At 35.0% G+C, this 11,669-nt stretch overlaps 1 protein-coding gene across 4 annotated transcripts; it reads right to left on the reverse strand.

Moving 5' to 3' along the window:
- Positions 1–277: 277 nt before the first annotated feature.
- On the reverse strand, positions 278–7,352 carry LOC118059993 (protein ENHANCED DISEASE RESISTANCE 2). Of its 4 annotated transcripts, none has more exons than XM_035073069.2 (22): positions 6,869–7,352; positions 5,724–5,798; positions 5,553–5,606; positions 5,405–5,470; positions 5,262–5,323; positions 4,724–4,848; positions 4,606–4,652; positions 4,424–4,524; positions 3,834–3,929; positions 3,695–3,759; positions 3,510–3,581; positions 2,994–3,140; positions 2,692–2,887; positions 2,568–2,601; positions 2,293–2,356; positions 2,001–2,176; positions 1,803–1,904; positions 1,633–1,683; positions 1,388–1,531; positions 1,196–1,291; positions 903–1,004; positions 278–677 (listed from the first exon to the last, which is right to left on the reverse strand). In XM_035073069.2, the coding sequence occupies exons 1-22, from the start codon at positions 7,019–7,021 to the stop codon at positions 591–593; spliced, it is 2,115 nt and encodes a 704-aa protein (XP_034928960.1). In that variant the 5' UTR covers positions 7,022–7,352; the 3' UTR covers positions 278–590. The 4 variants fall into 4 exon arrangements, with proteins under 4 accessions (XP_034928960.1, XP_034928959.1, XP_073267922.1 ...); XM_035073068.2 differs by having other exon boundaries at positions 278–498; positions 548–677; positions 2,568–2,887; XM_073411821.1 differs by having other exon boundaries at positions 2,568–2,887; positions 5,411–5,470.
- Between the last annotated feature and the right edge of the window lie 4,317 nt (positions 7,353–11,669).

The raw sequence follows: 11,669 nt of genomic DNA on the forward strand, positions 1-11,669 counted from the left end.
CCTGAGCTTTCTAGTTTTGATTTCTGACAATTCTCAAGCATTTTGGGTTTCATCCCAGCACGTGTCACTGGGCTTGAAGCTCAATTTCTTTTCTAACCATCCTGGCCTTGCTTCATAATTTCCCATTCATTAATAGGAAAAAAAAAAAAAAAAACCCTAACAGTTATGCGATTCACAGCCATCCAACGTGATTATTGGAGGGAAAATCCAACGCCATTTTAACGCTCACAAAAGATAACATGAAGAACAAAGCACCTGACAAAATATATTCTATATAGAACAATGGCTCGACTAGCAAATTAGATTAAGAAAATATGTAGAATAGCATATAGTTGGTTATGCATCTCTACGAGGGAAAATAATAATAAAAGATGTAGAAAATAAATTGCCCTATCAAAGAATGACTGACGAAATTAGCAAATTATTGCCGTTTGAACCTTGAATGAAAGAAAAGGGGGCACGTACAGGTGTTAATTCCATGATCATGGAGCACCTCGCCTGCCATTTTCGTCATTCTGCCTTTCTTATCCAGCTTCAACATTCTCACATGGAGATGTCAGAAGAAAAAAGTGCAGGTCATGATATTATGGCTATACAGGGACGGATTTGGATACATCCAGATTATTGAGTCGACAAGTTCCGAGAAGGATTTCCGGGAGCTCCTCCTCATTGTTACCCTACACAATTTTTTGAGACAGCAAGCGTCAATGCTTTTTGTTTCGTGGAGTAACAAAAAAAGACTTTCCAACGCTCATGCTGGTATTGTCTTAATCTTCAAATCAGCACAATTTTTTAGCAAAATCACTTGAAACTTGGAAACGTTATCGTTCGATCTCTTGGAGAATTTATTATTTTCATGAATCATGCACATACAGAGTTATACAGAGATTAATATGTGTCACCTGCACGAGAAATGCCATTTCTATGACCAAATTGTTTAGGTATCCGAGAACAAGACTCATCACCCCCCCGGCAACGGTGGAAGATCCGACATCAATGTCAACCTGAAATCCAGACAAATGTTGGCATACGATAACATTGTCAGAAGCTTAGGTTATTAGATGAAATTCCCGTATCATATCAAAATTAAATCTAATGGAACTTCAAGAATGATTTTATATTATTCTTCAAACAAACGCGATATGCTCGACCTGAAAACTATATATAGATGCAGAAAACATTATTCATAACCTACCTCCAAGTAATTCTTCCCACGAAAATAATGTATTTCTAGTATTTGACCAACCAAGCAAGCTTTCTTACCAACACTCTGCTTGACTATCCATGATCCCTAATAAATTACAGACAATGCAAATTAAAATGTAAGTGGCACGACCATTTGTGTGATATTCCATGAATCCAAACCGAGTCAAACTTTGCTACTAACCTTAGAAATATTAGGTATGAGCTTAAATCTTGAATTCCTAAAGGCGTCATCACCGTGGACAAAGCTGTGTAGCAAGGGAGTTTCTTCCAGAGGAGTTTTTAACATATAATATAGGCCGATGGTATAATGGGTTGCACCGGGGACCTGATTCATGATCAAATATCACATAATCTGTTTCTTGATGACGGGGAGAATCATCATCAGCATTTAAAGCAACAAGAATGGTTAATTTAATTTTAATTAACCTGTATATTGACGACGAAGAAGAATTCTGGTCGACCTTGTGCTGCATACTTCTGCATGAATCCAGCAACAAGTGCTTCTATGAGAAGAATTGCGTTTCTATAATTGTTCATGATCTTTTCCTTTCAAGAAGATGTATTCACGTAGTTTATAGAGATGGTTGTCAAAAAACCTGAACGATACTCTCAGGACGGCTTCCAAGATCATCCTCTCGGTGGTCGGATCTTAGCCAATCGGCTCCAACCATTTGCATTAATGAACCTTTTGCTTTGATCTGGAGAAAGAAAAATGCTTAAGCAGAGAATCTGGAAGAATGGTGGAAGTTCTTAATAAATGCCTTGGTCTGAATTAGATAGAATTTAAGGAACACCTTCTGACTGTCTTTTAAATAATTTTCTCCACGAATCAAAAAGGTAGAAGGCTCGGCAGTAGCCCAACTGCAAGGTAAAGAATAGGTTGAGTCCTTCGGAAGAGTACTACCATAGGATGTTGCTCCATTTTCATCTTCAGGCAACTCTTGAAAGTCTATACAACCCTTCTTCTGAACTGCAACAGAAAAGTTTCGAGGAAATTCTTATCAGAACACAATTAATCAATGGTTCATACGACCCATCCAACAGTCACCTTAAATTGAGAATCTTGGCTACCACAACAGGACTAACCTGCAAGATCATGTAACTTCTTCACAAAGACAGCGGCAGATGATAATCTGTGCTGGCATATATGCTGCACATTTGAATGCCAAAAAATGTCAGAAAACAAAGGTTGCACCTCTTGATCTCAGTTCATTTCTAACATACACAGAGAAGAAAAATCTAAGCAAGTATTCACAACATCATCTGAAGTTCATGATAGGAGAAGCAAAACAGAAGTCTTTTAAGTCTGGTTAAACTACATTTTGGAAAGCATAAATTCAGTCGTGGAGATTAGTAAGTACCGAAGAAGGCTGTTCTTGACTCTTTTCAGGATACCTGCCATTCTCCAAGAAGTCAAAATCTATTTCTTCATTGGAATCAGGAAAATCAAAGAATTCATCAGAGGCATCATTCAGGCTCATCAACCTTCTGCGTCCTGAATTTGTTTTTTCTGCCTCGTTTTCCTTTAAATCAGCATTCTGCTCGAACTTCTGTTGCCCTTTATCTTCTGATTCAATATCCTCCATTCCAGCCTGGGGCAACATTGTTTTTACTGATGAATCTGAGGAAGAGAAGTCGGATGGATGGTTGCCAGATTTGGCTCGGAACAGCTCCCTCAGTGCTGTAAAATGCAAGAACAGGGATAGTGATTTAATAAAGTAAACTTTCAGTAGACAAAGCTAAAATTACCAGAAGTGCAGTTCCCTAATCAGTAGAAAAGAAAGTACCTGCAATTCTTTCAAGCATACGGATGGTTATAGATCTTGCGGACGGTGGACGCAGATACACTTTCCAAAACTTCCAATCAATTGCAAGCATGTGTTTCACAAGCGATTCTCTTCCTTGATTTACAGGAGTTATTACATATCCTCCACCTGCAGGTTTGTAATAAATTAATACACATTAAGGAAAGTTATGGCATGAAGGATAACAATTCAACACAACCATCTGAGGCTGTAAACAGAAAAAATAGATGTAGAATAAAGTGGAAATGTAGCAAACAAGCAAGAGTCACCATGCACAAAAGCCTCTCATAAATAGCCATACGTCAAGCAAGTTAGATAGCCTCAAATTAATCTTTACTTTTTATGATCATTGGAAGCGCCGGCAAAGTATAGTGAGAAAAGCAAATGAACACTTCAGAAGAAACGAAATTCTTGTTTTCCCCATTCATGGTTGGGTCAATTGGCAGCATTACAAAGTAAATTAGCACTTTAAATTTCCAAAAGCAAAGTATACATTACTTTTAAGGCAAGCTCGAACATATCCTTTTTGTGGAGGACACTTCTTGTGAATCACGGAATGGTACAGAATCACTGTGAAAAAACCAGAAGAAATGTTAGGGCCAAATAATAAAGGCCGTAGCTTGTGGAAACCATACACCTTCTTGATATCATATGCGTTTTCCATAAAATTTATGAAATGTTACCATATGTTCCATCTTCCTCTCTTCTCCAATATCGTCGCAACAACAAATCTCTTCGCCTCATCCCCCTGCAAAAAAGTAATGAGTAAATGGGAACACATATTAGAAGCAAGTTCCTTTTTGCAGAAGGTCTTTATCCAACCAGGGTAGCCAATTGCTGTATAACTTCTTATGAAGAATATCTGTGTGACCATCAAGGTGCTCAACAACACTGCCCCTGTAAAAACAGAAGTCCCATCTGCAAGACGTATATATGCTGAGTCAGCCTCAGGAATATCAAATCGTAGATAATCTGAAAAAAATGTAACGCGAGAAATTAATTTAAATTTCTTCCGATCTTAAAATAAAAAACTGCGGGCAAGGGTTGACCAATGGAAGTGGTTCATGTAGTTTAAGAATCATAACTAGGAAGGCTGTGATATTTTCCTCAGAAACCTCAGAATTTTGAAGGCTATAAATCTTGTCTTCAGGCTCATAAAACCATACGTTGAAGATATTCTCATAAAAGTTATAAAAGGAAGTCACATATTTTCTCATAAGACCTGTCCCTGATACAGTTGAAAGTATTAAATGTATGGCCATGAAAGAAAGCCTCATCGCCTTCCAACTTTATCAAGTGCATACACAAGTCTTTTACATGAACATCTTAAACATTCGGGATGAAAATTGTTACGAAGCATGCTTCCAGTTCCGCTTTTAAGAAGATGAGAGGAAACATTCCAGCAATCTTACTCTGATCTCGAGGCACCAAGAGACATAAGAGTACGGAAAATGGCTTCTGGAGTTCCATCAACCACACCAACTGCCATTATAGCTGGATTATCATCCCAATGCTGAGAAAAAACATCATCTTTAGCTAAAGAATTGAAGTGCAGCTATCCATAGCCAGCAAGCTATGAAAGGGTGCAACTTACCCTCCCCCGAGAATCCCAATCTTTTGTTTCTTTGAAGAGTCGCAATCCTGAATATGCAACAAGTTTTTAGCATATAAGCAGTAGCCCTTGAATGTTAGATTACGAATGTAAGTCTTACCGTTCTGACAACCAAAAATCTTCCATGTTGACGGGGCTATTACATCAGATGTCACCGCCTCATTCTGCAAGAAGGGGTAATAACCTACAGATCTTTTACTGTCAGCCCTCTTTGAACTGCCAAATCTGTTAAAACAAAATTGGATTGTTTAAGTGGAAACAAATCTAAGATTTCTAGTAAAGAATGACGCAACGTAGTTCAGCGCTTTATACCCAACTAAATAGCATGCTTATGTGCATTGCTACTTCAAACATTTAAGCTAAACAAGAATCCCAAATGATTAAGACAGAGGAGTGTACATGGGGGGGAGTTCCAATTCTTCAAATGGCAGAATTCATGGTAATTACATTTCGAGAATCAAATTAAGAAAGTATTACGAGGCTCTTTTCTCTGATGCTCAACAAGCATGGAAGAACATTGTTGTTAAAGTTAGAGAGAAATAGAGATGCAAAAATGGACAATACAAAAAAAGAACAAAACGAAATCAAATGACAAGGTTCAGTTTCAGGAACTTTTGTCTTGCTAGAGCCTGACATACCTTGAAGGTGGCCTGTTCTTCTTAGAGAAAGACATAAATTCCTTTTCTGGATTTGGGCACTCCTGGAAAACATAGTAAGAGGTGAGGTTTTCGTCACCAGAAAAACTATAGAAATGGTTTATTACTAGTAAACAGTTTTAAACCTTCACCACAGCATTCTGTAAGGAACGAATCCATTTTCCCGCATCTTCTGAACTACTTGCTCCCAACTATAAAATATGTGACCATTAGCGCTTGCATTACTCAAATCTATAAATCAAATAGAATAAAATCACTTGGAACTTACTGCACCTTAAGTTGATCATTGTCTTTTAAAGTATTATAAAGCGTGAAAATGAAGAAGACCTGCAAGTTGCAAACAATTACTTGCGCTTGGAAAAAAAACCCTTTCCCTTGCAGGGCCAAGAAAAATTTCATCCATCATAAACTAGCAAACAGAGATCATGAAAACGGAGGGCATACTTTCCTATTGATGCTCTCTCTTCCATTATCTGTAATGCGAATGTAAGAGTCTATATTTGCACTTCTAAGTGGCTCCTGAAATGTGAAGTTTCAATTAGCCCTTTCTCCTTACTATCATAGATAATCAATTCATCTGATTGAAATTGCAAAACTATGTAACAGCATCTTATAGATTTTAGATGTTAAATGTAAGTATATCATGTCATCAATTTAGTTTTCCTTGCAAAACTTTGGTTTTCCACCACAGAGGCCTCTTTTCGACCATGAATTGCTGCTCCAACATAACTGCACCGATAGCTAAAATATATTTAATACGTTATTATCAGGTCATAATCATCGCAGATTGTCAGATTTGGATAACTTCTAGCCCCTTCTGCTTTCCAGAATGCCCATTCTTGTGATGTCGCCTTCAGGGCTTGATGTTCGTTTAATCTTATCCTATCTTTAATCAAAGTCGAAGCTATGTTTTTACAGATGATTCTACCATCAGTAAAACTTTCAAGATACCTCATCCTGATTTTTATTGAAGTCAATAAATAAGTTACGATGATTCAACTCAACACCCTGCATATTTGGGGTGCTTAGCAAACATTTAATGCGAGAAGATTAAATCTAAAAAGGTGCATTCTTCCATTCCCAGCAAGGTATAATATTTTCACAGAAAGATATGCTTCACAACCCCACCATCGTTTTAATGTAATAAACCACTTGGAAAACCCTTCACTTTCTCACCCTTTCTTTTTCTAAGGAAGATAAAATCATATATAGGAATCAAAGGTAAAGTTGATAGATTCTGAAATATTTGATACCAAATCAAAATCATGAACTTGTATCAATAGATAAAAATTTCAGATGAGGAAGAATCCATTTCAGTGACAATTTTTAGACAGCAAACCCCCCAATTTTCAGAGCACAAAACAGATTCTGCTTGAGAAAAAGAAGGGCCCAAATTAAATTCAAGCACCAGCACATTCATACCTTCTCTCAACCCTATCCAATTCCCCTTTACCCCAATAAAAAAAAGAAAAGAACTGGAAAACAAGAAGAAACATCTATCTTTCTGTATCCTTTCACATCATGAGTTGATCAGAATTCAAATGAAGAAACAGAACAGAATGAAAAACAAAAGAGAAACAACAGGTTACCTCTTCCTGTGAGACGGGTCTTGTTTTGTAGCATTTGAGGTAGTTTTCTTGAAGAATGAAATACCTTTTGCGTGAAAACTGTAAACCAAACCTATTGGACCTGATGACATACAGCCACCCTTCCATTTTGCAATCATTTTGAGAAACATCCATTTTCAGCAAACCACTCAAAACGTTGAAACCCTTTCAAAAACCTTCTGAAAAATGCTTCATGCAATCTTTTTCTTCAGGTTCTTGTGCTTTGCTATATAAAAATCTTGTACAGTGATATGTGGAACTCTTTACGTGTAGAAATCTTAGTATATGTGTATAAACACATATACGATGTTGATCCTCTGATTCCAGATGGTCAGTCTCTTGCAAATCTTTCAGAGAATTCCTCCTATTTGACTCTTTTCTGGTTCCCTTTCAAGTTTCTCTTCCATTTCCCACTTCTCAAAATAACTAATTTTGAGGGTGACAGGTGACAGAGCAATTGAATTGTTTCTTTAACCAATTTACTGAAACTACCATATCGCCCTTTACCTTTTCGCTTCTAAAATCAAAATTTGGCATGCTGGTTTTTTATTATTATAGAATAAGATTTTTTTTTTTATTTCCAAAATATTCATTCGGAATGAGTTTTTTTATCCCCCCAAATAATATCAATTAGTGATAGCATGTTCATATGATATCAACCATCAAATAATACGAATTATTCATTTCAAGAAAATTTATGAATAAATGTAAAGGGACAATCCAAGTAAAAACTCAAGAACTCATACAAAATTATAACTTTATTATCATGAGAGAATTCGTGACTTTTTTTCTTGATTCGTCGCATTGCTTCTCAAATGATTGATACTTATTTAAGGAACTTTTCATCGAGAAACTTATCAAGATGGATGCCATCAAGGGCGGAGCCAGAAATTTTTCTTGTCCTAGGCTATTAAATAAATATATAAATATTTCTTAAGATTAATTATTAACTCATGTACATGAATTTTTAAAGTTAAAAGTAAAATTTTAATTCAAATACACTACCTAAAATATTAAAAATAAATTTAAAAGTACATAAAATTGAAGTGAAAGTAAAAATAAACTCACTATTAAAGTTACATCTTTCGATGTTTTGTGGAATATAATTCATCTACAATCGAATCTGAATCGATATTGTAACAACCTCTCAATCGGGATAAAATAACAATCTCATGTCAACTGAAAAACAAAGTAATTAAATTTTTTTCCTCTTTCAATTCCTCCTTTCTTCATTTGATTCTTTCCTAGATTAATGTTTTATAAGTTGGACTTTATAAGTTTACAAGGTTATTCTCTCACTTTTTTTTATTTTTTTTTCTTGGATTATTTTTATGTTTTTCCCTTATTTTTTTCTATTTCTCTCTCGCCTTTTCTTTTCTTTCTTTTTTTATTTTGCTTCTGTCTAGTCAGCAACATATAAAAGGAAGAAAGAGCTTATTTGTTTTATTTTTTAATGGCAAATAACCATTTTACTCTTAATGAGTTGTTTTGCTTTTATTTGACGGTCCTTATTTTTTTTGTTAGTACTACCAAGCTCTGTTTATCATAAAATTTTAACAAGATTTTATTCAATATATTTTAAGATCCCTCGTAAAATTTAAACTCGATTTAATGGTCGGATTGAAAATTACAACCAATAACGTAAAACTGATCAAATTGTGATTTTTCATCAAATTTCTAAATTTCTCCAAAAATTCTAAAATTTTAACCTAAGATAAAGCATCATATTAGAAGGCTCCATACAAATTTCCAAAAAATTTTAATAACTTAATTGAGAATTATAAATTTTTTTTACATAAAATTAATCAAAAAATATTAATAAAATCTTGACCTGGGCTAAAGCCTACCTAAGCCTTTGGCATACCTTCGCCTGTGGATGCCATGGAATGGATATTATTGCACCATTAATCATCATTTTATTTCAAAGCACCCCATGAATTTCTTGTTATAATCATGATTTCCATTCTTTTTCTTCATCTTCAAATGTATAGGTTTGTGCATTGAGAGAAAGGGCACTATGGTAAAATAAATTATGTATAAAGTGCATCATTTTTACTTCAAAGATCAAATTGCAGATGGATGTGAGACACCCTTTGAAGACACACAGGAGTGGTTAGACTTGCACTAGTTTGAAGAAACGAGTAGCTAATTAATAGTTAGTTATTGTTAGTGTAACTAACAATCCATGCACTGTCCCTGGCTTGATTATTAATGTCTTATGTATTTGTAGTTTTCTTTTTAATTTTGAAAAGAAATTAGTTATATTGTTTGGTGAAGAAACATAATTGCACAATCAAGTTTCCTCCATTAAAACAAGATATTTATTATTATTTTTAGTATCGATTTGAAAGTGTAATAGATATTGTATTTTGAAGTGTTTTTTGCTTAGAAATAAATAAATTTTTTTTTATCTTTTAAAATTTATTTTTGACATCAACATATCAAAACAATCTAAAAATATAAAAAAAAGTATTAATTTTTAAAAAAAATTTAAAATAACAAAAAAAATATTTCAATTACATTACCTTTTTACCTTAAAATAAAATGTTTAGGGTTTGGAGTCATCCAAGTGGACGGCGAACAATCTTTTGATACCTTAGTCTTTCCAAAAATTACTAAAAATCCATGCACTGCCCCTGTCTTTTCTCTTCCTTACTTTTCCTATATCAAACAAAATGCTCTCTCTCTCCCATTACCTAAACTTGATCATCTACTTGCTTATTTATAATTTCTATGAACCATGTCAGCTGAACCTTTGAGTCAAAGCACTTCATTGTGAAAACTCGAAGGTTGGTACATAAGCTAAAGTCATGGACCCCCTTGAGTTGTTCAAAAGCTGTGCTGGGATCAAGTTTCAGAAATTGTCTTTACCTGCATAACCTGTTAATGACACCATATTTTCTTTAATTCTGGAGGATATTCCAATGTTACAACTGCTCAACAAAAGGGCCAATTACTATGCTTGTTATAGCTTTACACTATTCAAAATGTTGGGCAACGTTTGCCTTTTTAATTACTTCATGTTCATCATCAACTTAGCTAAGCTCTCTCTTGTGCATGCATACATAGGAAGCAAACCCATTTATCATTTAGACCAAATTTTTTGTATTTTTTTTTATTAATATGGGTGTCCGGGCTAGCTTGTTTGCGCCTCAACTAATCTCACGTGCTCTGAAGTTAATGATCATATAAGTCTTCAGTCGTCCTGAGGTTTATGAAACTCGAACTGGTAATTTTTAATAAACAAATTTAGAATCTGACTAGTTGAGCTACACCCCTCAGTATTTCCACATGAAAAAAAAAAAAAACATAGATCCAAGCTAATATCCTCTTCCCTTGAGTCTCGAACAGAGGTATCTTATCATCTTCAAGTTATGTCAAACCCGTCCCCATCCGAAGTGCAATGGCATTTTCTCAACCGTTCTTTGAATTAAGACATCAAAGGATGCAAGTTTTTAGATCTCGAGAAGAAATGTTGTCAGAATCTTAAGCTCGATGAGTTGCTAATTAATTATGGTTTCTTAAACTTCCAGACTATGTACAAGCTTGATTTTCTAACCTAAACCATAAGTTAGGTTTACCTCAAAAACATCGTTTCTTTTTCTATCATCTTATCCACTCATTGCCTAAACTCCCTTCCTCGCTAAAATTAAACAATGCCCGCACATGATAAAGACATTGCATAATAAGAAGAGACATTTATTGTAAGTATGAAATGGCACGTTCGCATAATAAGAAGAGACCTGCTGTTAGTTGTCAGATTGAAGAAAGGAGATGGAAGCTAATTACTGAAGGCTAGCAATTAATAAATGCCAGAAAACACAGTTGGAGGAAGCAGACTACACCTTACATGTCCTTGCTGGCTTTAAGGGTCATTTAAGAGCTCGACATGGGGATGGATGGGCTAGAAAAGAAAATACAGAAGAAGATGCGTGTTTCATTTTGTTGCCCCTATCTACACCACAAAGTGCCTTGCTGATCTCCTTCCGACCCAATCCTTGCTCACCAGAGCTGATCACCCTATTAATTTTTTTTTCTTCCTTTTTCTCGGAAAGATTCTGACACCAACCAGTTTCACTCAGTAGTTCATCAACTTCTTGGTGTTTTGAGGTGATTTGAATAATAGGGTGTTTAGAAGTGTGGTAACGGTTGCTTTTCAAATAGCTTTTTGTGCCAAAAAGCATACCAATAATGTTTTTTTATTTTTTTAAAATTATTTTTTATATCAACACATCAAAACGATCCAGAAAGTACAAACCGCACTTAATTTTAGCAAAAAAAAAAAATTAATTAAAATTTTGCAAAAAACAGGTTGGACCGCAGTTCCAAACAGCCTCTAAGAATGCTACGAGCAATATCATATTTTAAGACAAAGTGATAAGATATAAACGTAGACTTTCTATAAATCCACAAGTAATTGTGCATGCTTTGGGCCAATTAGGAGAATACAGTAGAGCAGATCAATTTAGGCACGTGTTTTAGCGTGGCTGAATTGTTTTTTAAAAAATGACTCTTTTTTTTCAAATTAAATTGAATCGATTAGGTTGCAGCACGCCCTGGTCATTACTTGGGCACTAATCCCTTAGGGGCTGCCATTTTGGGAGTTCGTCATCTATCCTTGAAACACTGGCTATGGCCCTTCTAGTTGGGGTCACTAAATGATTGTCTATCACATAGGTCAAAATAGTAACATCAAGTTTCCAGCCCAAATCCCAAATCCCAGCCATACTAGATGTTTAGAGAAAAAATAAAAACAAAGGGAGAGGTTACCTCCCTGTCAAAC

Source organism: Populus alba, chromosome 10 (assembly GCF_005239225.2).
Source record: "Populus alba chromosome 10, ASM523922v2, whole genome shotgun sequence".
Classification (NCBI taxonomy): Eukaryota; Viridiplantae; Streptophyta; class Magnoliopsida; order Malpighiales; family Salicaceae; genus Populus; species Populus alba.